This window comes from Fusarium verticillioides, chromosome 6 (genome assembly GCF_000149555.1).
Source record: "Fusarium verticillioides 7600 chromosome 6, whole genome shotgun sequence".
NCBI classification, from domain to species: Eukaryota; Fungi; Ascomycota; class Sordariomycetes; order Hypocreales; family Nectriaceae; genus Fusarium; species Fusarium verticillioides.
In genome coordinates, this window is record NC_031680.1 from 3,630,162 (window position 1) to 3,652,666 (window position 22,505).

The window sequence follows — 22,505 nt, forward strand, 5'->3', positions numbered from 1 at the left end:
CGAAAAAGCATTTCACTGCCTATACATCTTCTTCAAAAAATCTGGCAAATGATAGGTGATGACCCGCCTTCCACCTCACGCTATCACGACTTAAGCTTCATTTTAGAGTATATGCCTTGACAATCGGTACAAGGAAGTTCAATATTGATCACATTATAACTGCAGCCTCTTTTGCAACTAAAGTCTTTCCGCTGCCTTATTTCTTCTTTGCACAAGCACCGCACTTATCCTTCCAATATTCATGCTGGACATTGTACTTCTTGCAAGCACCCCATTTATTCTCCTTCCTCCCGACTTTGCACAGCGTGTAGTCTCTTCTTGATTTGAAGTCCTTGCTGCACACGGTACACTCCCATGTGTGAACAACCTCAGTACACATGGTTAGTAGCGATTCGTGCGAAATCTATTTTGGAAATAGGGACGCTTGAAATTGTTATAATTGGAAGTTAGAAGTGTGTCAGAAACACGGTCGATGAGTCCAAAGAGCTTAAATATCAGATACTGGTGAGACGGGCGTGATCGAAGGCATGCTATGCATCGCTCAGTGAACATCGAATAAACGCCACCTTGTCAAGGTAAAAGGAAATTGTTTCAGTGACGACTTTAGCATTGCCTCTTGTAAAGACAGATCATCCTTTAGGTGCCCGATAATGAGGGCTCTTAGTACTGGCCTCTTTGTCTCTTTGTGCTGTGAAATCTGACGTCAGGCTTTGTTCAAACAAGCTCTGATTCAACGCAGCCACATCTTCACCTTTCCCCTCCTCCTCAATCCATTACCAATCTTTCTCATCTCACGCTCAACTCATCATCATGAAAGTCAAGACTGTCGGCGGCAAAAACAACTTCTGGCTCTGGACCAAGAAAGATGGCTTCGACCTTACCCACCCGCCAACTCCAGGTTCACCATCGATCTACCCCCGAATCACTCTCAACACGCGCACTGAGAAAGCCACCATCGACCCTTCAAAAACAGCTCTCGTTGTGATTGACATGCAAAACTATTTCCTGTCGCCTTTTCTCGGTCGTCCTCCCAAAAGCCCTGGCCTGGGGATCGTCGACAAACTCGTCAAACAGGTCATTCCCGTGTGTCGCAGGGCTAGTATACCAGTTGTGTGGCTTGGCTGGGGCGTCAAAGACAGTGAGCTAGACGACATGCCCCCGAGCATCGCAAGGGGATTCGACTTTCCTCTCGATAAGAACTTTGTCAAGCCCACATTTCTGGGAAGTATCGGCACGGAAATTGGCAAAGTCAAGTGTGAAGACGGGACGCTCATCGATGCAGGCCGTGTCATGATGCGAGATCAGTGGAACACAGAGTTTCATCCCAGTCTGAAGGCCATCGCAGAACCACAAGACATGCACATCAACAAGAATCGACTTTCTGGTTTCTGGGGAGGAACTGGCATCGAAGACGCACTGCGTAAGCGAGGTATTAGAACGTTGCTGTTTGCGGGGGAGAACACGGATCAGTGCGTCTCTGAGACTATTCGAGACGCTTACACGAAGGGCTGGGATTGTTTAATGCTCAGTGATGCTTGTGCAACGACGAGTCCTGAGTTTGCCAAGAAGTGCACTGAGTATAACTGTGAAGAAGGCTGGGGCTTTGTGTTGAGTTGCGAGGACTTGGCTGATGGGGTGGATGCTATGGATCAAGGAATCTAGATGCGCGGTGACATGGAAGGCTTATATCAACACTGCAGGCAGTATGTTTCTAATGAGATATGAACCTGTTAACTAAGCTCTACCAACAAAACGCCAAAAATCTTATCTCGGTACCTGAGTGTTCTACTTCTTCGCACCCGAAATCATCGAATCATGACTCAAGATCCCCACAAGCGTATCCCTCTTAACACACTTCTCAAACGAAAAACTACTCGCAAGTTCCTCCAACTCCTCCATACTCTTATCCCTAAACAGCTCCGCCAACTCCCATCCCACATACTCACTCATCAAACACTCCCTAATAACCCGCTCAAACTGCCTTTCAAAAGTCCAAATCTTGGGATATTTCGTGTCTCTGTACTTCTCCAGCACTTCCTCCTTTAACCCTTGGAGAAATGGTTCGTAAAGATGTTTGACGCCGTCTTTATTCACGACACCCCAGAAATCAAGACCCAAACGTTGTTTCTTGGCGATGAAGGGCGCGATGAGACGCATGTAGGGAGACTCGGGATCGACGTAGACCATGCCTTGATAACCGACATCTTTGTAAAGCCAGATAGACCAGTTAATATCTGTTTCTCTGTAAATCGCCAACTGCTCTTGTAGCAAGTTAAAGCGCTTGGCGTTGGTCTTGATAGCTTCATCACCCTCCTTATGCTCATTCTGATAAACGGGACCAAACTCTCCATTCCAAATCGGCACGTTCTTCTCCCTCATGAACTGCACCTTTCTTTCAAAGCTCTTCCTCAGCTTAGTATTCTGCTCATCTGTACCCTCGTACTGCTCCGGAAGAGGAAACCCGTAGAGGCTGTAATCGTGACAGGCGTACACAGCGTTGGGAAGAGGGTTTTCCGGAAAGGCGCGGAAGTCCATTGCGTAGGTGTTTCCGTCGATAAAGATCATGTGATCGGGATCGATGGCACGGACTTCTTTCTCGGTGCGTTCGTACCATTTTATGAGCTTGGCGCCGTAGTGGCCGGATGAGGTCTTGGATTCGTCGGCGGGTTCGTTGAGGAGGTTGTAGCCTGCGATGACAGGGTTACCCTTGTAGTGAGCTGCGAGAGCTTTCCATAGTTGGATAGCTCTGTCTTGATGGTCCTTAAAGTCCCAGAACGCTGCCCGTGAAAGTCCAGAATCACTATGCCAATCTTGGTTCTGACCCCCAGGAACGGCATGTAGATCAAGGACAGCGTAGAGGTTATGTCTCCCACAAATATCCACACAGCGATCTAACCAATCAAACCCAGATTTCTTCAAGTTATCAGGATCCATGTCATCGATAAAATGACGATAATTGAATGGGATGCGGATACAGTTCAGGCCCAACGACGCAAAGTAAGCGGCATCAGAGTCTGTGAAGAAATGGTATAAAAGTCTGTCAAAGAAGAAGTTTGCTTTTTCTTCACCCATGACTTCAGCCATTTGTTGTCTGTGTTGGTGTTCGTGGCCTGCATAGCCGGTGATGAAGTTCTCCATGTTGAGCATGCCGCCGATGGCAGCGCCCTTGAGGATGACGGTGTTGCCGGAGGGGTCGACGATGCGACTGCCCTCTGTATGAAGCATTTTACATGTTGATGGTTTTTGAGGGCTGGTTTTGGGTATGGCTTCGTAGGAGCCGGAGTTATCTGCTGTTGCGACCATGGTAGTGACTGAGATGTTGGTGCTGTGAAGAAAGAGGAAACTGGATAAGGAATAAAGGAGCCAATCTAAATCGTGATCAGTGAAGTCTACTTGATTCCAAAAGTCATTACAGGCTTCACCTAAATAGTCCATACCCTCAAAGTGGAGTGTTTTCTTACGAGCGGCACTCCCCGATAGGATCCGCCACGACACCACTACGAACCATTCCCTTGGAATCCCCATAATTCTCCAAGACTATCACACGCCAGACACGGGGAAGAAGAACGCCTTAACCAAGTTATAGTGTACATCATATGTTAAACATCAATTAGCACTCAGCCCATGCAAAACCTCCTCCAAGAAATTCCGATGGTTCGATAATCCCGGGACATCCTCTTCCCAAGCCCTCAAAACATGCATAATCCTCTCACATGCACCCATCCACCCCGCAGGCATTCCCGATCCCAAGAGCCGCGCTGCAAGCAACACCGTCGCGGAACGTACTAACGCTCTGATCATGAGCCACGTCCCATGATGACGATGTAAAAACCCCGCTTCGTTGATTTCGACGTTAAGAACATGATACTCCAAGCCCTTTTCTACAAATTGCCGTCCGGGAATTGGTGTAGTTACACCGCGTTCCAAGGCAGCCAGATGAGCCATCACAAAAGGCCAATAGAGACGTTCAAAGAAGTTTACTAAGTGTCCGCGGAGGACAAAGCAGCATACGTTGTCGTCGACTGGTGCTGAAGCAATCGAGAGTTCTGGGGGGAGACTTTCGGCCCATTCGTTGGCTTGAGTTTCGTAGGCTGGTATGAGGAGGGAGAGTTGCTTGAGGAAGTCGAGATTTGAACTTGATGCGCGGTGAAGTTCGAGAATGTCGTTGCATGTTCGGCTGGAGAGTCTGCGAAGGCTTATTTCGGATAGGTAGAATAGCCACGCTGTATGTTGCCGACTTGATACCGTGGTCTTGGTAGACTCCAAGGGATGAGGAGGCGTGGGAAAGAATGGCGGATATAGCACGCTTGAAGAATGCGGCATACTAAAGTCTGGAAGAGATAATTCTCCCCGTAATTCTCTCTCAGACTTCCAAGCAGACCAGTATACAGCCTCTTGCTGCGTCTCGCCCAATTCCGGTCTCGCTAAATCTTCCCCATCCATTGCACTAAGCGACTGCGCTCTCTGCAGGAACGGCAACGTCTGACACATCCCCAACGCCTGCGAGAAATACCGCCACGCTTCAAAGGGTCTAAACGTACTCATCAAAAACACCCCCGATAGAAAGAAGCACTGCGCCCCAATGATATCCGATCTTGCCATCAGCGTGCCAATCCTCTTCTGCGCCGCCTGAAACAGCGCCTGCGCCTCCAAATACGCCGTTGAATCAGCCCTCAGATGGAAACTCGCATCCAAAGGCGTTGCAATCTTTCCCAGCGCGCAGATAATGAGTGTTAGACATGATCCAGGCGACCAATCGATCCCGTCGATGACTACGTTGAGAACCACTTTTCGAGCGGCTGCTTCTTCGAGGATGGGGTTCTTGCAGTGCACGTGATCGAAGAAATTGTCGAGAAGCGCTTTTACGCCTTGGGTGTCAAGGTCTGCTATGTCGGCTAGGGATGTGCACCCCGGGGAATAGGATGGGGATGGTTGTGGAGGATCGGGGTGGAGAGTTGTGTGGGATGACATGTCGCGGGAGAGGACGGACCAGAGAAGGAGGCTTTCCATCTTCTCGGGGAGGATGCTTCGTAGGGGGATGTCGCTCAGACTCTCTGGGGATAACTGTGACGGTGACTCTTCGGGTAACAGTTCTGCCTCATTCTGGACAATATCTTGACTGGTGGTGCCAGGCTTCGGCTCGCGAATCAACTTCTCCAATTCATCCAACCGTTCCAAAATCTTGAGACTCGCAGGGTCAAATGCCGATAAATCAACCGGAGACTGAATACACTTCGCTCCAACACTTACGCAGTACGAACAGGCCGGCTTCTGATTATCGCACTTTGTCTTCCTAGCCCGACACACTTGACACGCCGTGTTAGCTCGTTTGCGGGGATAAAACGCCGTGCCCCTTGGCGCAGGTCTCTTCCCCGGCCGATGATCCGCTTCAGCTGGCATTTCTGAGGTTTGCGGAGACATGATGAACGTGGAGGAGGAAAGAAACAGAACGTGGATGTTACATCGGGGAATATCGCTCCTTATACCTCTTGACTCGTGACGCCGGAAAGTGGGCTCTCATCGGGGAATTTCGCTCGTATCAGCCAGACTGGGGTAAGCTCAGCTTTTTCATCATCCCCCAGATTTTCGTGGTCTCCCCACAAACCCCAGACTGGTCTAGACCGTGTTAGCTAACGCCAATTCTTTTTCAGCGCATGATTTTCCTGCTTCTTTTCTTGTCATGCCATGCCACGCTTGACAATATGGCACGTCTTTAACCGAAAACTATTGATGATGCTACGGTTATGCAGCTGTATATAAGACTCGGCAGTTGACCCCATCTTTATCAGTCATCACCAGCATCCATCATCAGTTTCCACTTTATTCTTATTGACTGCTTATTATCAACCATGGAGACGTCGAGTACTACCGCCAAAGCAGATCTTGAACTCCAGGCCAAGGTGTCTGGCACGGAGTTCATTGATGCCAAGAGTCATGCTGTCGAGGCAGACCGTCAGGCTGAGCATGAGTTGACACTCAAGCAATGCTTTAAACAACATCCGGCTATTGTTTGGTGGTGCTTTTACTGGTCAATCGCAGCTGTAGGCTGGTAAATCAAACCTCTATCCAATCTCCTGGTTTGCAGTCACTAAATGTCGACTATAGGGGCTTTGATGCTCAGATCAACGGCGCTATGATTTCCGTCGCCGCTTTCCGACGTGACTTTGGGTACGCCCGCTACCCGATCTCCCCTTGTCATCGCCACTAACAAATTCTCAGATACGTCGAAAACGGTGAAGCTATCCTCCCCGCCGACTGGCAGACCGCTTTCAACTGCATCAGCTCCGTCGGCGGCTTCTTCGGCGGTTTCATGTGCTCCTGGATCTGCGACTACGTCGGCCGAAAGAACTCCCTCGTCATGGCACTCCTCCTCGCTACGGGCGGTACCATCGGAGAGTGCATGTCCAATACCAACGTGGCTTTCCTAATGTCCAAGCTCATCATAGGTCTTGGCTTAGGTTTCTTCTTGACGCTTGCACCGTTGGCGACCTCGGAGATTTCACCAGTTGTTTTTCGTGGTATTGCTACCGCGGGCGTTAATCTTGGAATTGCTATTGGGCAGTTGGTGTCGAATGGTGTAATCAAGGCTTTTGGTGAGAGGACAGATCATTGGGCTTGGAGGGGTGCGCTGGCTACGCAGGGTGTCTTTATTGTTATCCTTGCTGCTGGACTGCCTTTCGCTCCTGAGACTCCATGGTATCTTGTGCGAAAGGGTAAGATTGAGGAGGCGAAAAAGTCACTGATCCAGCTTTACGGAAATGGTGTCGATATCGACGCCAAGCTGGCTACTATCAAAGAGACCATCGCAGAGGAACAGGCTGCTTCTGCCGAGGAGGCATCATGGATCCAGTGCTTCACGGGAACTGACCTTATCCGAACCATGATCAGCATGGGAGTCTTTGTCTGCCAACACTTCGTCGGCATCATCTTTGTGCTTGGCTACTCAACCTACTTCTTCCAACTCGCTGGTCTCGAGACCTCTCGCAGTTTCGATCTTGGCGTCGGTGTCACAGCATGCGGTGTTCTCGGCAATATTTGCAGTTGGTTCGTCGTCAACTCTTTCGGTCGTCGCAAGATCTTTCTCTCCGGCATGGGAGCTCTAACAGTGCTCCTATTCCTCATCGGCATCATGGATGTAGTCCCTACAGTAGCTGCCAAGTGGGTGCAAGCCGCATGTACTGTCATCTACGCTTACGTCTACTTCGCTACCGTCGGAGCCATGGCTTTTGCTGTGCTTGGTGAGACAGCATCCCTAAATCTGAAGGCTAAGACTATGGCGCTTGCTACTGCTACACAATCTGTTATGGGTATTGCGATGAACTTTGCCATTCCATACATGGTTAACCCTGATGAAGGTAATCTCAAGGGCAAGGTTGGGTTCATCTTTGGTGGTCTGGGCCTGACTGGCTTTATCTGGAGTTGGGTTTATGTTCCAGAGCTCAAGGGGCGACGATATGACGAGATTGACCACATGTTCCACAACAAGATCAGCCCTCGACGAATGGGAACCTACAAGATGTAAGGGAGTTGAAGAGCGCGAAGTTGATAGTGATAGCTCTATTTCTAGAGGCCCAAGATCTAATTTATGACAACTCTATCTTTTGAAAACTATTGTCCTCTAACCATATCAGGTTTGTTCCAACTCCCCAATTCAACAGCTAATAAGCGGGAATATTTCTTCCAACAATAAAGGCGCCACGTACGCCCAGTCAATGGCGCTTCAGATCAAAGGCAGCCCAAACTTACCATGCGTTCGATTTAAAACAAGTTATCAATATCCTTGATCGCATCCTCAAAACTGACCCGGATGTTCATCTGAAACCACCATCCGAAAAATGAACACACGGCCATGAAGGCAGTGGCAACACCGCCCATAACAATCCACCCATCGCTTGAGTTTCTTCGGTTCTTGGTGTCAGAAGCCACATTAACGATAGCGTTATTCAGGTCAAGCCACATCCCGCTGTTCACATAACAGAAGCAGTTTCTAAAGACTCCTATGATCTGCATGAGAGTCGTGGCGATGCTGGTGAAGAGAGCTAGCACAACCGTCACGCCAAACACTACAACGCAGAGCCAGTGGATAGCGTGCTGTAATGTAGTCTTGGGTCCCGTCTTGCGTGCGACGAAGAAGTATAACGGAGTAAGCACCATCTGGAAGCCTGCATACGTGACAAAGCTGAGTGATCGGCAGCCCCAACCCCGCGGGGGAGTCTGCCACGCTACCACGGCCCCTGCCGCCGGCGGAAGGGAAATGAGAATGATGGTGGGCAGTATGATCCAGCCTAGATAATCCCGTTTCTTGATTCGGACGTCATTCATAAATTCTGGATCGCCACGCTGCCACGCTCTGGACTTCTCGAGCCACTCCATCTTATTAACCCCCCGGCGCCACATAAACACCGGCTGGAGTATACCGTCATAGATGGGAGGGAATGCTGATCTTCTTAGTGGCTTGCGAGTCGAAAGAGGGCGCCCGATGAGCATGGTGACTGGACTCGGGTTGTTGCTGGCAAGAAGGAACCCGTTGACGATGGCGACATGCACGATGATCATCCATTCGACACCAAAAGCTAGGGAGATGGCGGCATCTTGGTTGCTCTTATCGCCTAGCAAGTCCAGGATGGTGTAGATAAAGGCACCAAGATAGAAAACGACCGCTGCTCCGACGATGGCACCGAAAGCAGACTGCGCCGTCATGAGCCTCTTGAGCTGCTCGGACAAGCTGGGATAGTCCTGATCTGCTTCGCTGTTGGGTAGCATGTGTGATCTGTCTGATAGAGGTAGGTCTGAAGGTGTATGGACAGAATGCGGTGTCATAGCGTTGAACCGACGCCTCCCTGTAGCCAGTAGCGCCTTAGAAATCAACACAAGGTTGTCCGGCCAGGGATCGAAGTTCGTGAGTTGAAGGTTACCAGCCAGAACGGTTACCAGGAGCTCTACCTTGTCCCTCAAGCCATCTATACCCTCCTCGTCATCATTCGGCCCTGCCACATTATTTCCGATCACGCTATTGCCCATAGGGTCCAGAGGGATTTCTTCAGACGCCCTTGTCCCACCAACAAATCTCTCCGGAATATATGTCCTCTTCTTTAACGCCTTTAATATCTTGAAGTCAATCAGTGCTTCATGCAGGCCGGCAACCATCATCGGGCCTGCCATGCACATGATAGTCATAACCCAGATGATGGTGTCGGCGGCAACAAAAAAAAGTGCCGGAAACGTCAATAGCAGCGACAAAACTGCTCGTTTCCAGCCACGTAGATTGCTCAAGACTAGAATGTCAAGCCACTGAGATGAAACGAATTCGAACGTTCTGGGGATGTTCATGCTGAAGATGACAGACGGAAGGATAAACTGTACAATTGGGCCAGCCCACTGGTCCGCGTTCTCGACGCTGGAGACACCCCAGCCGCCACATTCGCTTTTGCAGAAGTTGTACGTAACGTAAGCGTCTGGTGCGGCGTGAGAAGACTCGTTGTAGACCTGTCCGCAGACGATGTTATCCATAGAAGCGGCGCTGCCATTTTGGGGGGAGACAAAGGCGTTTTCCTCGCGGGCTCTATTGCAACACGCCTTGTCACTATAACTCAAAGCAAGTGGAGTGCAGATAAGGAGTGTGAAGAGATAGGATACTGCTACGAATAGCATCGTATCGGTTGAAATTAGCGTAATGATACGCGTCTTGACCGGTAGATAAGATGAGGAAGTGAAATATCCGGTTTTTCTCGATAGCAGTAAGGACCGGCTTACTGAAGAAAAGGGGGATAGAACAATGCTAAATTTAAACAGAGTCGAGAACAATGCGAGGATAGTCTGTTCAACAGTCGAATGGTTTAAGCATGGGAGAAACCACCACATTTGTAATTCAGACAATGAGTTTTCAGCTGTCTTATCTCGCTATGTATACCATGCTTAGTCTCTCCAACTGCCGAATGTGCAAAGTCGCTAGTTCAGGGGTAAAAAGAAATGTCCGTTTGACGCGCAGCGCAAGGTCTGCAGAACACCGCCACCTGGCATGACTCAGGTTGCTTTATGCCTTCTCCGGCGCGTAGCAGCTGAATCCAGAGTGGACCTTCAGGGACCCCAGGTGTGACTGGGGGTCAATGAGGACATGCCAGTGACATTATCTGCATGTCTCTGGCCATGTATCAAGGGCCAAGGTGCATGAAGTGGACGTAGCTGGGTAGCCTGATTTCATCCTCCTGTGTCTTTTCAACCATGCTGAAACAATTTGTCACGATAGGCCATCAGGCTGGCGGTTACGTGCTTGCGCGCTTGAAAAGTCGTTCCTTATGAACACACAGAGTACATCTAATATGCGAAACTGGTTAATTAGTCCAATTACTGTGATCAATCAGCTGTGCTCGGTCCATAGTATGTAAAGAAATCCCAATACATCAATCTGGTCAATTTTCTGAATATAATATGATGCTGGCACAATTGATGGTATCGGTCATTGGCTGGCTGGACCTGGCAGCTGAAAATAAATGACAAGTGGGTGGTCAGCCTTCAGCCTCAACAAGATCGATTGGCGATTCAGCCCTTGTTAGCCGCCATAAAAGCAAGGATAGGCGCAACACTACAAAATTACATTTGCACTTTTAAATCAAAAACAGTGTTTCCGGCCTGCTCATGCGTTTCCAAGTCTCTTGAATATTCGATGAATGTTCTGGAAGGATTGCATTCCTCCCCTCGGTCTCATTACTAGACTCCACGTAATCATCGGCAGACTCTTAGTGATACCTGGCGATGCTCTGCTTTTGGCCCCCTATTTCTTCGCCTTTATCGGCTTATCGGGACAACGACCTTCTCCTCTTTTACTGACTCGTTTTGTGGCGTGTTATAGATTGCTCCGATGATATGAACTCAGCCACTGGTCAGTACTAGCATCAAAGCCCACAGCCTCAACCACATTGCACAAACTTGTGCCGTGCCAAGAAACAACGATTGAGAACACACATATAGGCTTCTGTGACGCAAAGCAAGGTTGGAGATAATCAGGAGCTGTTCCAGGAGCCCTATAGAGTCGTTGTTCCACCGGTCCTAATGACAGAATCTGGTGTAATTGGGCTCATATCCGTTGGCTTGCATCTGGTAGAAGACAAGGAAGACAGTGGCAGTGGTTTGTGGTTTGAGATTGTGTTTACCGGGCCTGTATTCGACGTTATTGATGATATTTAAGTTATCTTGCTCCTAAATCCATAACATCTGTAAGAAATGGATTAGCTGTCCTTAATCGAATCTTTCCATTTTTCCAGTCGCCCAGTGATGTACGTACGGCAGCCCATAAATATACCACCTAGGAGAGGCCGCAGATACTTTCCAATCTTCCACGAAACACATCGAGCTTACTTTGCCCGGATATTCGAGCGGGTTGGGCAATGTAACATGAGATGTGACAATGGAGGAGCCTGGGATCTCTTCAGGCGGAGAAAAGAGGAGAAAGCTTCCTCTTCGTGGTGGGGAAGGTGGTTGGAGTATAGCCATTGGGAAAGGATCCCCAAAGTTGATTTGTGCATCATTTTAAGAAACTCTGGGGAAAGTTGGGTAAGTTTAACTCATAATGTATCTAAATGCCAAGGTAGTTTAACAAGAACAGTGCTTCTTAGCCTTTGACAACTCGCTTGCTTAGCAACCAAACTCAACCAGGAGCCAAATGGTGACACTTTCAAGACGCTAAACCGTACTTGTTCGACTGGTCAGATTGATTGTATCGAAGCGTTTAAGTGAAGATCCAGGGCAAAAAGAATTAGATTGATAGAAAGGATTAGATACAGATAGCAAGCGCCTTTCCTTGAAATCATAGCTACTTGTTGCTGACGATAAACTTAACAGTAGCATTATCACCAGACCCGCCCTCCCTCTCAACATTATACTTAGCTGAGTCAACGCTGCAAGAGTAAGAATTAGACCCGACATACGGGTTATCATAATCCAGCCTGACGATAGGTCCGTTATCACCAATTCTCCATTTCATCCAGCCCTCACATCCTGTCTGAAACCCGGCAGACTTCAAACTCCACTTTCCAGTATCACGAGGCCCGATTGTGTCTGGTGCGTGGTCATCGCGGGTGCCGTGATCGACACCAGAGTCGACCCAAGTCAATGTCTGCTGGGTGTTGTTGACGAGAGAAACGGCAATCCTACGGGGGGACGTGTCGGCCTCGCTTATGATAGTACTGCTAACAGCCTTGGCTGCGCTGCCAAAAGCATCGCCGATGTCGTCGAAGATGGTCATTGTTTGAAGTTTTGCTACTTGAAGGTAAGATATTTGGGTGTGTAAATGTAGAAGGATTTACTTACGCGACAGTGTTTTGAGGGGAAGTGATGGTGAAGAGGAGCTGAGTTGTGATGTCAATGTCAGAAGAATGGCCGCTTTATATACACGAAATGAGTAACCTTGTGTTATCCTGTCTGCTTGGAAGAAGTATTCAAGCCGTCAAACCACAAGCCAAGCAGCACACAGACCTGAGCGGTGCATACGCTTATAAGCTCAGCTGAGCCATGAAAACCTTATAGCATGTGTAGATACAAATCGGGACATTTAGTTTAGTTCTGTACTTCAATAGTCATCAAATTAGCACGTTTCTTGATCAATAGCGTGAAGCTAGTCTGGACGCCTCTGGTTTGGATGCTTCTGGGCCTAGCGCCATGTTTTACCTGAGCTCTCCTCTCCAGCAAATAGTGCTTTAATGTAGCCCCTAAACGGCCTTCGTTTGTTATCGATTGGAGGTAAATGGCTGGTGAAAGCCTCAAAAGCCTGGAACAATTAATAGTGGTGACGCTATTGCCAGTATCGAGAGATATTTATTTACTGGTGTAGACAACAATTCAGCTGGGTACAGCAAGCCACAGATTTCAGATATGCCCGCAGTTGCACTTATCAACCGTTTACCTTATCAAATACAAGAAATTGGAGCTCTTTACGCACAGTAATTAGATGTTACATCTAGGTAGCCTGTGCCTCGGTTATATATTAGCAGGAGAACAGGACAATATATTGAGGACCGAGAGACTTTTCTTATCACCGAGGCATTGCTTCTTCCTTCCAATCCACGAAAGATACGGTTTGGCTCATGCCTATTGTCTTAATGACACTGGCCACCCCTTCGATGCGCTCTTCTATGTTGTAACGAGACCTGAAGCTTGAGAGCCGGGTGGCCGCACAGCCAGGGTATATACAGCAGTAATAGTGATTCCGTCACCGATGTTCTTGAGTTCGGCAGCCATGGTCGCTGTCAGTTGTTTCGAGGCTGCCTTTTCTAAATGGTAAGCCAGATCTTGACACTGGAGATTAGTCTGGAGCTTTAAAGCATTGCTGTTTGTACGTACCAACGATCACAACTCTGTTACCTACGTTGGCTGCCATTTTGGACAAGTGCTGAAATTAGAAAATGAAAGCATTTTTGGGAACTGATGATCAAGTGCATAAAAAGAATAATACAGCTGAGGTAGTGATTGTTCTGTCGTAGTATAGTTATATATGCCAAGTGCTAGTGAGTTTAAGAACCCCAGATAGTTGTTGTTCCACTGGTCGTAGTATATGCATCCGGTGTAATCACACTTGTGGCCACATCAGTCTGCACAGTGGTGTAATACTGGGTAACAGTGAAACCCTCCGCATTCGTGACAATAACAGTGTTATAATCCGTCTCAGCCACTGTATCAACATTTGTAACAAAGACCGTATTGTAGTTCGTAGCATCTACAACATTAGTATTAGTCACCAAGACAGTGTTGAAGTTTGTAACCGTGACAGTAACAGGTTTCGTGACTGTGGAGCTCTTTCGATTCGTTTGAGTCACTGTCTGCGAACCTGTTTTCGTGGTCTTTCTAGAGCTGATAGATGTGCTAGTCTTTCGGTCCAGAAAGACCGTGGTCTTGAGCTTGTTGACAGAGAAGGTATTCGTTTTGGTCTGGGTAGTTGTGATGGTCCTGGAGGCTTTGGCGGTGAAGGTGGTGGTCGTGGGGGCAGAGGGACTGGCGATGAGGCATGAACACGCGCTGCTCACGGCGCTAGGAGCTTTGCTAGGTAGATAATCGGGTATTTGAACCTGAGCCGTCTTTACGGCTCGTTTAGAGGGCGAAGGCTCAAGTAGAGTTAGTATTGCTTGTAGTGTATGTAAAGTTCGATATTGAGACTTACCTGATTGGCGGAGCCACATAGCATGTCGTAGAATGTCCAGGGAGATGAAGCGTCTGGTGAAACCGCAGCACTCCTATTATCAAAGTTAGTCCTGTAAACAAGCGAAGGCCATGCGCAGTACTAGTGATAACTTACACTGTGCCATTATAGCAGTCGCACTCGACCGAGTTGAAACCGAAGCTGACGGCTTCCGAATCGCTCGAGCAAAAGTCTCGGCATACGCTAAAGCTGGGATTTCCGATTGACCGACCGGATCCTCCACTCCAATAGTTGGTGTCATCTGCATTACCAATGACTTTGCAGTGAACCTCCGCTAGGGGACTGTCAGTGTGGGCTCAGTGGTGTTGCTAAGAGGGGAAGAACTTACCTTCAGGAACATACACCGTAGGAGTTGGTGCTCTATCACGACTGTCAGTAACATACAATATCTCAAAGGAATAGTTATAAAGACCCACGTAACCCTAATTGTATGTCTGTTAGTAAACTCCTTCTTGCTGTTAATTCTCGGTGAGTACTTACAAAGTGAAAATTGTGGTAGGCACTGTCGTCAGAGCATCAACTGTAGCAGCGTTGGTTACATCAGTTGTCAACGTAACATCAGCATCGACAGTAACAGTCGTAGTAAACCCAGTCGTAAACCTCTGAGTCACCTGCTCAACATCCGTCACAGCCACCTGAACTGCCTTTGTATTTGTAACTCTACTCGTCGCCGTGTTCGTGAGCGTCTTTGTTGTGAGATCAGTAACAAGGGCAGTGCTTGTCAGAGTTACTGTGGTCAAATCGGTCTTTGTCGCAGTAGTGACAGTCACGAGAAAGGTGGTCGTTCGGATGGTCTTTATACCGATTCGAGTAGTCGTGATGGCTGTAACTCTCGTTGAGGTACTGCGAACTACGGGGGTGATGGTAGTTGACACGGTGCTTTGAATGTAGTTCGAGCAGAACGCGGAACCATTGGCTTTGTTTTTCTTGAAGGCTTGGTAGTTGGGATCATTGGCTTTGCAGACTAGAAAGGGTTGGCTGTTAGTTGAGTTTCGTCATGCAAGAGGTTTACGAACCTGCTCTTGAGTCTAAGAGGTCTCTCTTATCGAGCATCAAATCCGAAAGTCGACCATTGCTGTCAGCCGCTGGTAGCGCGCTCGCGGCGCCGATGGACAGCAGCGTCAGAACTTTCTTGAATGAAACCATTTTCGATAACAGGCGTCAAAGACTATTCCGCCTCCCAAAGCAAGCAAAGGTTAAAATAAAGTCCTCATCAGGCCCATTAAGTATCCCATTCGATCTACCTTGTCTGCATTCCGAAGTTCGGCATATTTTTCTCGTATATCATAAACTTCAGTAGATCAGTTGTCCCAACGGTCTGGTTCAGTTCTAGCCTCTAACAAAAGAATTGTGTTGGTCTAGCACTCGCTTGAATGGCGTGACCTTGACCTGACTTGAGTCAATAGTCGATATGTCAGGAATGTTGAGGCGTCGGCTAAGTCATTCTGGTAGAAGCTAGAGCGGGTTTGACGGGTGGAGACGCGTGATAGATGTTCTACTCCAACTCCATGGAGAGTCTGGGGGTTCTAGCGTGCTTCTATTGAGAAGGGTCTTGTTCTCACTGAATGATAAAGTTCTTGGTCTACTCTTGTCACCTCCTGAACTAGTCTAGATCTGTCCTTGCTTGACGGACGAGTCGCTTGAGCATTGGGCGGACTTCATTGCTACCAAGAATGCAGTGAAATGTCGTATTTTCTGTTGACCCTTAGAGATAGATATAACAGAATGGAGATCCACCCAAGGTGTCAAGCGCATCATCGATGGTGATCTCAGCTGCATTGACCCCCATGTTCAGTGGATCAGACTTCAAAGCGTCCCGACTAGGAGGTCTGTTCCCAATAGTGATAGTACCAGCAATATCCCGAGCCTGCTTGGGATGCAGAGCCTGCCATATCCAGTAGACACGGTCAACCATAGCGTGATGCAAGAAGAAAATAGGCTCGTTAGACGAAGAGTAAAGGTCAGACGAGTCACCACCAATAGCAAAATGACCAGCGCCGTGCAAGCCCAAGAACAGATCTGGAAATCGGCCTTGAAACTCATCCTGCATGACCTGGATGCTGTGTGAAGCATCACCAAGGGTAACATTGTACAAGTTGGGAAGAGTCATCCACTTATCGATCGCGTAGCGGCCGAGATCTCGACGGAGACACCGAGGGTTATACTCGAGAGGCGTAGCGGTGGCTTCCATTCCGTCCATACCGGGAGAGGGAGGTCCAAGGTTAGCGGTCGCGCCGGCGAAGGGACCTTTCTTGATACAGCCACCTCCATTACCGCTTGGTAGATAAATAGCTCCTTGACCAGAAACAGAGCCGTTGTGCTTGAAGAACTCGCCATCGCCGCTCATACTGGTTTCGGAGCCATCAAAGAGGGGGTTAGTAGCATAGTCGCCGGTTTCAAACCAATTCCAGTACTCCAGTGGCGATTAGCTTATGTTCCGCAGTTAAGAAGATTCACTCACTGGCTGTGTGCCCTTGTAGCCGCACTCATCTCGCAGAGCTTTTTCATAAGCCCAAGTATAGTAGCGATGCCAGGTAAAGAAGTTTCCCTTTAATAATTGTCAGCTATTGATCATTACTCAACAAAGAGAAGAACTAACTGTTGCATGGATGCTGCGAGTCTGGTTGATATGCACCGCCACAAAATCGTCATATCTGGTGCGTGCACCAGGTGCGAAAGAGGGATCCCCTTTGGAAGGTTTCTTTCGAAGACATAGAACGGCATTGATATAAGCCTTTCTCTCTTTCTTGGAAAGAACCTTCCTGTATCAGTTGTTAGTCCCAGCTCAATGCATCCTGGAGGTCAACTTACCAATCCCGGCGCACGTCGGCATTAGCGACTGTGCACTTCTTGCGGCTGGTTGGTGCCTGGGCATTCTCTAGCGCACTGGTTGCCTTGCCGTTAAGCTCTAGCATGAGGTCGCTAGCGGATTGAGTCGGCGAGGCCGCAACGAGCGACGATGCGCTGAGTAAAGCAGCGAGTATTCCGTAAGACAGCTGCATGGTTTTGTCGCTCGTTCTCGTACCTGGTGTTCACAATTCCTCGTTGGCAAGAATGCAAGAAAAGAGAGGGCAGCGAAATGAGATTATAATAAAAAAGTAAGCAGAAAAATACGGTCAAAGGTGTATTAGTGCATGGCCGTATAAATGATAAGATGAGAACAAAATCCGAGGACCCTTGTTGTAGCCAAGTCGGAGCAAGCTTGATTCGTAGTGTTGCGCCGCGATATTCCGCCCATCATTGCTGGAACCAGATTTACAAGCCCTTGGCTCTGCAGCCCTAGGGCACAGGGTCTGACAGGCTACACCATACTTACAAGGTATACTAATCAGGCACAATTGAGGTTATAGCATTGAAGAGCCGGTTGATGGGATATTTATTGCTCGGCATGGATTTACTGCTTATCATGGAAGTTATTCCGCGAGCTTTGATAAGCACAAGCAATTGACGAGCAACGTGTTAGGTCGCGATTTACCCGGATGCCCCTGGACATATGCGTCTAAGATTTTAGAACCAATGGCGGACTGCAGCTAATTCGAAAATTTATACCGACTTTGGGGTAGTGAGATGATTTGACGTCTAGACGGCCTTCTGCCTATAATTCTCGTAATCCACCCTGCAATGCTGACCATAGGTCTGCCTGTTCAGGGGGCTCATATGATGGACAGAAGCTGCTACTTGGCCTGGACTCGTGAAGCTACCCAGGCTTCAAGATTCCCCGTGCGGTTTACACGGTTTGCGGACCCATGTAATCTTGTTTCCAGTCACTTGTTTGATACCTGTGGTTTCTCCGCAGGACCAGCCCGCAAAACAATAATGGACAGGTTGCACAGGTTGCTAGCGATCCCTAACCAATCATGCAGCGCGCGTTTCACGATGCAATGCGGAGCTTTAAAGATTTAAGCTTAAATATTTGTTCTCCGAATTCTTCTTCTGATACAAGACGGATTGCTGGAGAAGGACTACTGTCGGGGAAAAGTGACTATATGCAGCCAAAGTGGTCTAAGACTATAGGTTAGCTGGAACCAACAGGCGAGCGAGATGCAGAACCAGTTCTACCTGGTCAGTTAAGGAGCATCTTATCCCGGGGCGTCCTTACAGTTGCTTATATTCATCCCGTTTTTGAATACTGGAATTGCTGAAATCCTAAAAGGTTGGATGTATGTTTCAGTTGGTCCACACAATGGATATTCATATTTGAGTTGTGTGAACGCCGCATACATATCTAAGCCTCTAGACCAATTTCGTTATGTTATCTCGGGCCGGTTTGCTTACCTCTTAAGTTCTTGCGTCTGGTCCTCTATCTTCAGACGTGATTTTCTGATCACCCAACGCGCCGTGCAAGATCCGGGACGCTCAAGACTGCTTGCAACCCCCACCAACCCTTGAGTCTCTCAGTCGGTACAATTTTTCTGTCATAAATTTATTATTATTGAGCTTTATTCTCACTTGAAATTTTGCTCCTAGGGATATAAGGAGTTCTTAATAACTGTAGTTGCACAAAAACCTGACATTCTGAATCAGTACGAAAGACAAGGCCCTATTCGAGCGGCCCAGTCTTTGCTTGGGGCTTGAGCCTGGTGATATTTAACTAAGAACTTAGATCCAATATTAAGATCAACTCTCAGTGGCCAGCCTTACGACGAGGCCCTTCAGAAGTGGGTTGATCAAGCACGTTCCCTTGGCACGGAGGACTGTGGGTCGACGTTGAAGAATTCAGCCCCATAAGGACGGAGGTGATAGCCTCATGCAGCTAAATAAACGTTTCAAGGGTTACATTGTTCCGAGCAAGCGAGAGGGCAGACGGATATTGATCATGTGATGGAGAAACAAAACAATCGACCGATCGCTATTAAAAAACCTCTTGTTCTCTCGCCAATCCCCGTTGCGATATTGTTAAGCTTGAAATACGATGGCGGACGCAAGCTGGTCAGTCATTCATGGCGCTTTAACGTCGCTGACGGCTCAAGACTGGACAGTGGCTTTTATATCGTGTTGGTTTGTGTTTAAAGTTTTGCAGGCGTTATATAATGTCTCGCCTCTTCATCCGCTGAGCAAGATCCCTGGTCCGAAACTCGCCGCTGCTACGTATCTGCCTGAATTCTACTACGATGTCATCCTCGTCGGCCGCTATACCCATGCTATCAAGCAGATGCACGAGAAATATGGTAGGTGCATCTCAGGAAATCGACACGACAGATTTTAATGAAATCCTAGGCCCCATTGTCCGCATCAATCCCAATGAGCTGCATTGCGCTGACATGTCGTTCTCGGATGAGATCTACGCCGTCGGCGGTCGCAAACGCGATAAGCCCTTCCATCAAGTAAATGGCTCAGCAGCTGGCACAGGAAACGCCTTTGGAACCCCCGATCACGATATCCATCGCGCCAGACGTGCACCCGTCGCCAAGTTCTTCTCGCGAGCCATGATTGCACGTCTTGAACAAGAAGTCCACGACCTGGCGCAAAAGCTGTGCAACAAACTTCTGGCCGAGAACAAGGATGAAAAAGACCGCAAGCCTTTTGAGATTGCGCACGCATACAGTTGCTTTACCTCTGATGCCATTTCAAGCTATTGTTTCGGCGAAGCTTTTGGATTGTTATCGCGAAGTCAGTGGCAGCCCAACTATCGTGAAGCTACTCTCGCGGTTCTCAAGCCAGTGTTCTTCTTTCGCTTCTTTCCTATCCTTGTCTCTAGCGTTAAGCTAGGTAAGTATTTTGTCAACATTCTTCCGACTGATATTGCGCTTCTTATTCGAACCTTACAAATCGACATTCCGTCTCGTGTCCAGAAAACGAAGAATGAACTCGATGCAGGTATTGTTTATGATCGGCCGACAATTTTCGCTGATCTGCTTCAATCTGAGCTTCATGATAGTGAGAAGAAGCAGGATCGTCTTGTCGAGGAGGCTGTTACTATTGTTAACGCTGGAACTGAGACTACCAGCTGGGCGTTGGCTGTGATTACATACTTTCTTTTATCACAGCCCGAGACGCTTGCTAAGTTGCAAGATGAATTGAAGCAAGTTGTCGATGACCCCTGCCATTTGCCTTCTTGGACGACACTGGAACAGCTTCCGTATCTTGGGGCGGTCATCAATGAGGGCCTGCGTCTATCATACGGCGTCTCTAGCCGCACGGCTCGCGTGCCGACGGCAGAAGACCTTGTTTACCGGGGAGAATTTAACAAGAAGCCAACAACCTTAGTACTGCCTCGAGGATATGCGATCGGGATGTCGGCGGCTATCGCACATCACGATGAGTCCGTCTTCCCAGACTCTTACACCTTTGCTCCTGAGCGATGGATCGACGAGGATAACAAGATCAGAAAAGATCTGGAGAAGTCAATGATTGCGTTTTCGAAGGGCAGCCGTGGATGTCTTGGTAAAAAGTAAGATACACTATTCTTTCAACTGTGAATTCTACTAACATACTCTTAGTCTCGCATTATGCGAGCTGTACCTCTCTCTTGCTGCTCTGGTTCTAAGGGTAATGCCCTGCATGCGTCTATACGAGACGACGGAGAAGGATGTTCGCTATGACCATGACATGTTCGTTCCGATGACGGAGAGTGGAAGCAAGGGAGTCAGAGTAATCATCGAGAGCTAGATTATTCTCTCGGCCTAATAAGAAGTACTTTATCATGTATGGTTGCTCTAGTCCGTACCTCGCGCTATCCTACCCGATACGTACTAGCCTGGTTGTGTTGAAAATACCAAGGTGGGTATGCCGAAGCTTCACAGCCACTTGTAGTTGTCGCTATTTTATCGCTAATCAATTTGGATCGACGACGCTGCCGATGATCAGCTGCCGAAAGTGCCGAGACGGCCTTTTAGAGATATGATACTTTGTTCCTAATACATAAAGGGAATTTCGGATGGAGTTCCCTGTGAGGCACAAGCCAATCCAATCTGACGATTTGCTCAAGCTTATGCCTCCAGGCCTCCGGCTCGAATGACTAACGTATTCCGGGTTAGCTCTCACCGAGCTGTGAGAAGATCTAGGTAGACTTGCTTAATATATAAACTCTCGCACTTGAGCAGTCACCATTGATCAGTATTGTAGTAAACACAATCATTCTTGTCGTTCTTAACATGGTTTCAAAGATGGATACCGGTAGTTACTCATATCCTGATGCGCCTCCACCATACACCAGCCTAGGAGCAACTACTTCAGCACCAACATTCTCAGGGGCAAGCCAACCTCATACTTTAACTTTCCGAACACTTGAGCAACCTACACTCCATCCATCAGAGAAACCCATCGCTATTCCCGCAACAAGCTCCAAACTCGGCTCTCCCTTCCTACGAGCCTTCCCACCCGTCCTCGAAAACCAATATCATCTTCCTCGGGAAGTCTTCCTCAGATTTCTCGATGACCTCAACCGTGCTACCGTCGCTAGCCCACCAGTCCAGATACTAGGATTGGCCGGCAGTATTGTATCAATGATACCACTGCACACCGCACAAATCGTCGGTAACTCGGTCAATGCGGCAGCTACTCTTTCGACGTACGCTATCAGTAAATCTCGAAGTGAGATTTGCCTCAGCACGGCAAACAAAGAACTCTTTATGCCTCGAGGTCTCAAGGCTGAGTTTGCGAAGCTGGATGTCGTTGCTCAATATGCTCGGATGCCCATCCTCAACCAAGAGGGTAAGATCGAGAAGAACAGCATGATTCTCGGACCATTGGAAGATGTTTCGGCTCAATCTCCGATCACGGTACAGCAACGCAGACTTCAAGCCCTTGAGCCGTGGATTGCACCACTGGACCTTACACCCTTACCTGAGTTGCATGTGCCGGATAACTTTGTAAGTAAGATGCATGCTTCAACGAGTGAACGGCAGCGAAAGAAAGAGGAGAAGAAAATGACCAAAGATAGAGCCAAGGCGCATAAGGATTGGACTGAGGATTCAAGAAAGGCTCGTGAGGACTATGAGAAGGATATGCGAAAAATAGAAGAGGATCTCGCAAAAGTTCATCGGAAGCATGCAGATGAGCCCCGCAAATTGGAGAGGGAGTTGAAGAAATTGGATAGGGAGAGGGGGAAGTGTGAGAGAGAATATGAAAAGGAAATGAAGAAGGTTGATAAGGATAGACGGAAGGATGATAAGGAAGAGGAGAGTGTGAGAAAGGTGATATGGCTGCTTATCCGACCGATTGGCAACGGACCTATGGAATGAGATCTTGAACGGTACAATCAACAATAGAGCTATAGTTCGATTTCCAACCCGATCGGCTACTTGTGTATGAAGTCATAAATATCATTTCGATCCGCTGCGCCTATGTTTTACATGCAAATTTCTCCTTTTCTATT

General features: G+C 48.2%; 11 protein-coding genes across 11 annotated transcripts; 4 read left to right on the plus strand and 7 right to left on the minus strand.

The window, feature by feature from the left end:
• Positions 1-196: 196 nt before the first annotated feature.
• On the minus strand, positions 197-379 carry FVEG_14880 (hypothetical protein; the record flags this gene model as incomplete). Its single annotated transcript, XM_018903916.1, has 1 exon — positions 197-379. The coding sequence occupies one exon, from the start codon at positions 377-379 to the stop codon at positions 197-199; it is 183 nt and encodes a 60-aa protein (XP_018744590.1).
• Positions 380-810: 431 nt separating this feature from the next.
• Positions 811-1,662, plus strand: FVEG_14879 (hypothetical protein; the record flags this gene model as incomplete). The annotated part of the gene is made up of 1 exon (XM_018903915.1): positions 811-1,662. One exon carries the CDS (start codon positions 811-813, stop codon positions 1,660-1,662), a length of 852 nt encoding a protein of 283 aa, XP_018744589.1.
• Positions 1,663-1,676: 14 nt separating this feature from the next.
• Positions 1,677-3,303, minus strand: FVEG_01619 (hypothetical protein; the record flags this gene model as incomplete). Its single annotated transcript, XM_018888622.1, has 1 exon — positions 1,677-3,303. One exon carries the CDS (start codon positions 3,301-3,303, stop codon positions 1,786-1,788), a length of 1,518 nt encoding a protein of 505 aa, XP_018744588.1. The 3' UTR covers positions 1,677-1,785.
• Positions 3,304-3,606: 303 nt separating this feature from the next.
• On the minus strand, positions 3,607-5,421 carry FVEG_14878 (hypothetical protein; the record flags this gene model as incomplete). The annotated part of the gene is made up of 1 exon (XM_018903914.1): positions 3,607-5,421. The coding sequence occupies one exon, from the start codon at positions 5,419-5,421 to the stop codon at positions 3,607-3,609; it is 1,815 nt and encodes a 604-aa protein (XP_018744587.1).
• Positions 5,422-5,849: 428 nt separating this feature from the next.
• FVEG_01618 (hypothetical protein) lies at positions 5,850-7,522 on the plus strand (the record flags this gene model as incomplete). Its single annotated transcript, XM_018888621.1, has 3 exons — positions 5,850-6,049; positions 6,106-6,168; positions 6,220-7,522. The coding sequence occupies 3 exons, from the start codon at positions 5,850-5,852 to the stop codon at positions 7,520-7,522; spliced, it is 1,566 nt and encodes a 521-aa protein (XP_018744586.1).
• Positions 7,523-7,758: 236 nt separating this feature from the next.
• Positions 7,759-9,651, minus strand: FVEG_01617 (hypothetical protein; the record flags this gene model as incomplete). Its single annotated transcript, XM_018888620.1, has 1 exon — positions 7,759-9,651. The coding sequence occupies one exon, from the start codon at positions 9,649-9,651 to the stop codon at positions 7,759-7,761; it is 1,893 nt and encodes a 630-aa protein (XP_018744585.1).
• Positions 9,652-11,809: 2,158 nt separating this feature from the next.
• FVEG_01616 (hypothetical protein) lies at positions 11,810-12,241 on the minus strand (the record flags this gene model as incomplete). The annotated part of the gene is made up of 1 exon (XM_018888619.1): positions 11,810-12,241. One exon carries the CDS (start codon positions 12,239-12,241, stop codon positions 11,810-11,812), a length of 432 nt encoding a protein of 143 aa, XP_018744584.1.
• Positions 12,242-13,505: 1,264 nt separating this feature from the next.
• On the minus strand, positions 13,506-15,334 carry FVEG_01615 (hypothetical protein; the record flags this gene model as incomplete). Its single annotated transcript, XM_018888618.1, has 6 exons — positions 13,506-14,093; positions 14,150-14,222; positions 14,285-14,462; positions 14,517-14,548; positions 14,669-15,152; positions 15,205-15,334. 6 exons carry the CDS (start codon positions 15,332-15,334, stop codon positions 13,506-13,508), a joined length of 1,485 nt encoding a protein of 494 aa, XP_018744583.1.
• Positions 15,335-15,893: 559 nt separating this feature from the next.
• On the minus strand, positions 15,894-17,190 carry FVEG_01614 (tyrosinase; the record flags this gene model as incomplete). Its single annotated transcript, XM_018888617.1, has 4 exons — positions 15,894-16,601; positions 16,650-16,736; positions 16,788-16,950; positions 17,000-17,190. 4 exons carry the CDS (start codon positions 17,188-17,190, stop codon positions 15,894-15,896), a joined length of 1,149 nt encoding a protein of 382 aa, XP_018744582.1.
• Positions 17,191-19,100: 1,910 nt separating this feature from the next.
• Positions 19,101-20,822, plus strand: FVEG_01613 (cytochrome P450 oxidoreductase; the record flags this gene model as incomplete). Its single annotated transcript, XM_018888616.1, has 3 exons — positions 19,101-19,356; positions 19,406-20,579; positions 20,629-20,822. The coding sequence occupies 3 exons, from the start codon at positions 19,101-19,103 to the stop codon at positions 20,795-20,797; spliced, it is 1,599 nt and encodes a 532-aa protein (XP_018744581.1). The 3' UTR covers positions 20,798-20,822.
• Positions 20,823-21,254: 432 nt separating this feature from the next.
• Positions 21,255-22,473, plus strand: FVEG_01612 (hypothetical protein). Its single transcript, XM_018888615.1, has one exon. It carries the CDS (start codon positions 21,283-21,285, stop codon positions 22,369-22,371), a length of 1,089 nt encoding a protein of 362 aa, XP_018744580.1. The 5' UTR covers positions 21,255-21,282; the 3' UTR covers positions 22,372-22,473.
• The last annotated feature ends 32 nt before the right edge of the window (positions 22,474-22,505 follow it).

Coding starts and splice junctions, on each gene's coding strand:
- FVEG_01612 (XM_018888615.1), top strand. CDS start 21,283: ATGGTTTCAAAGATGGATACCGGTAGTTACTCATATCCTGATGCGCCT.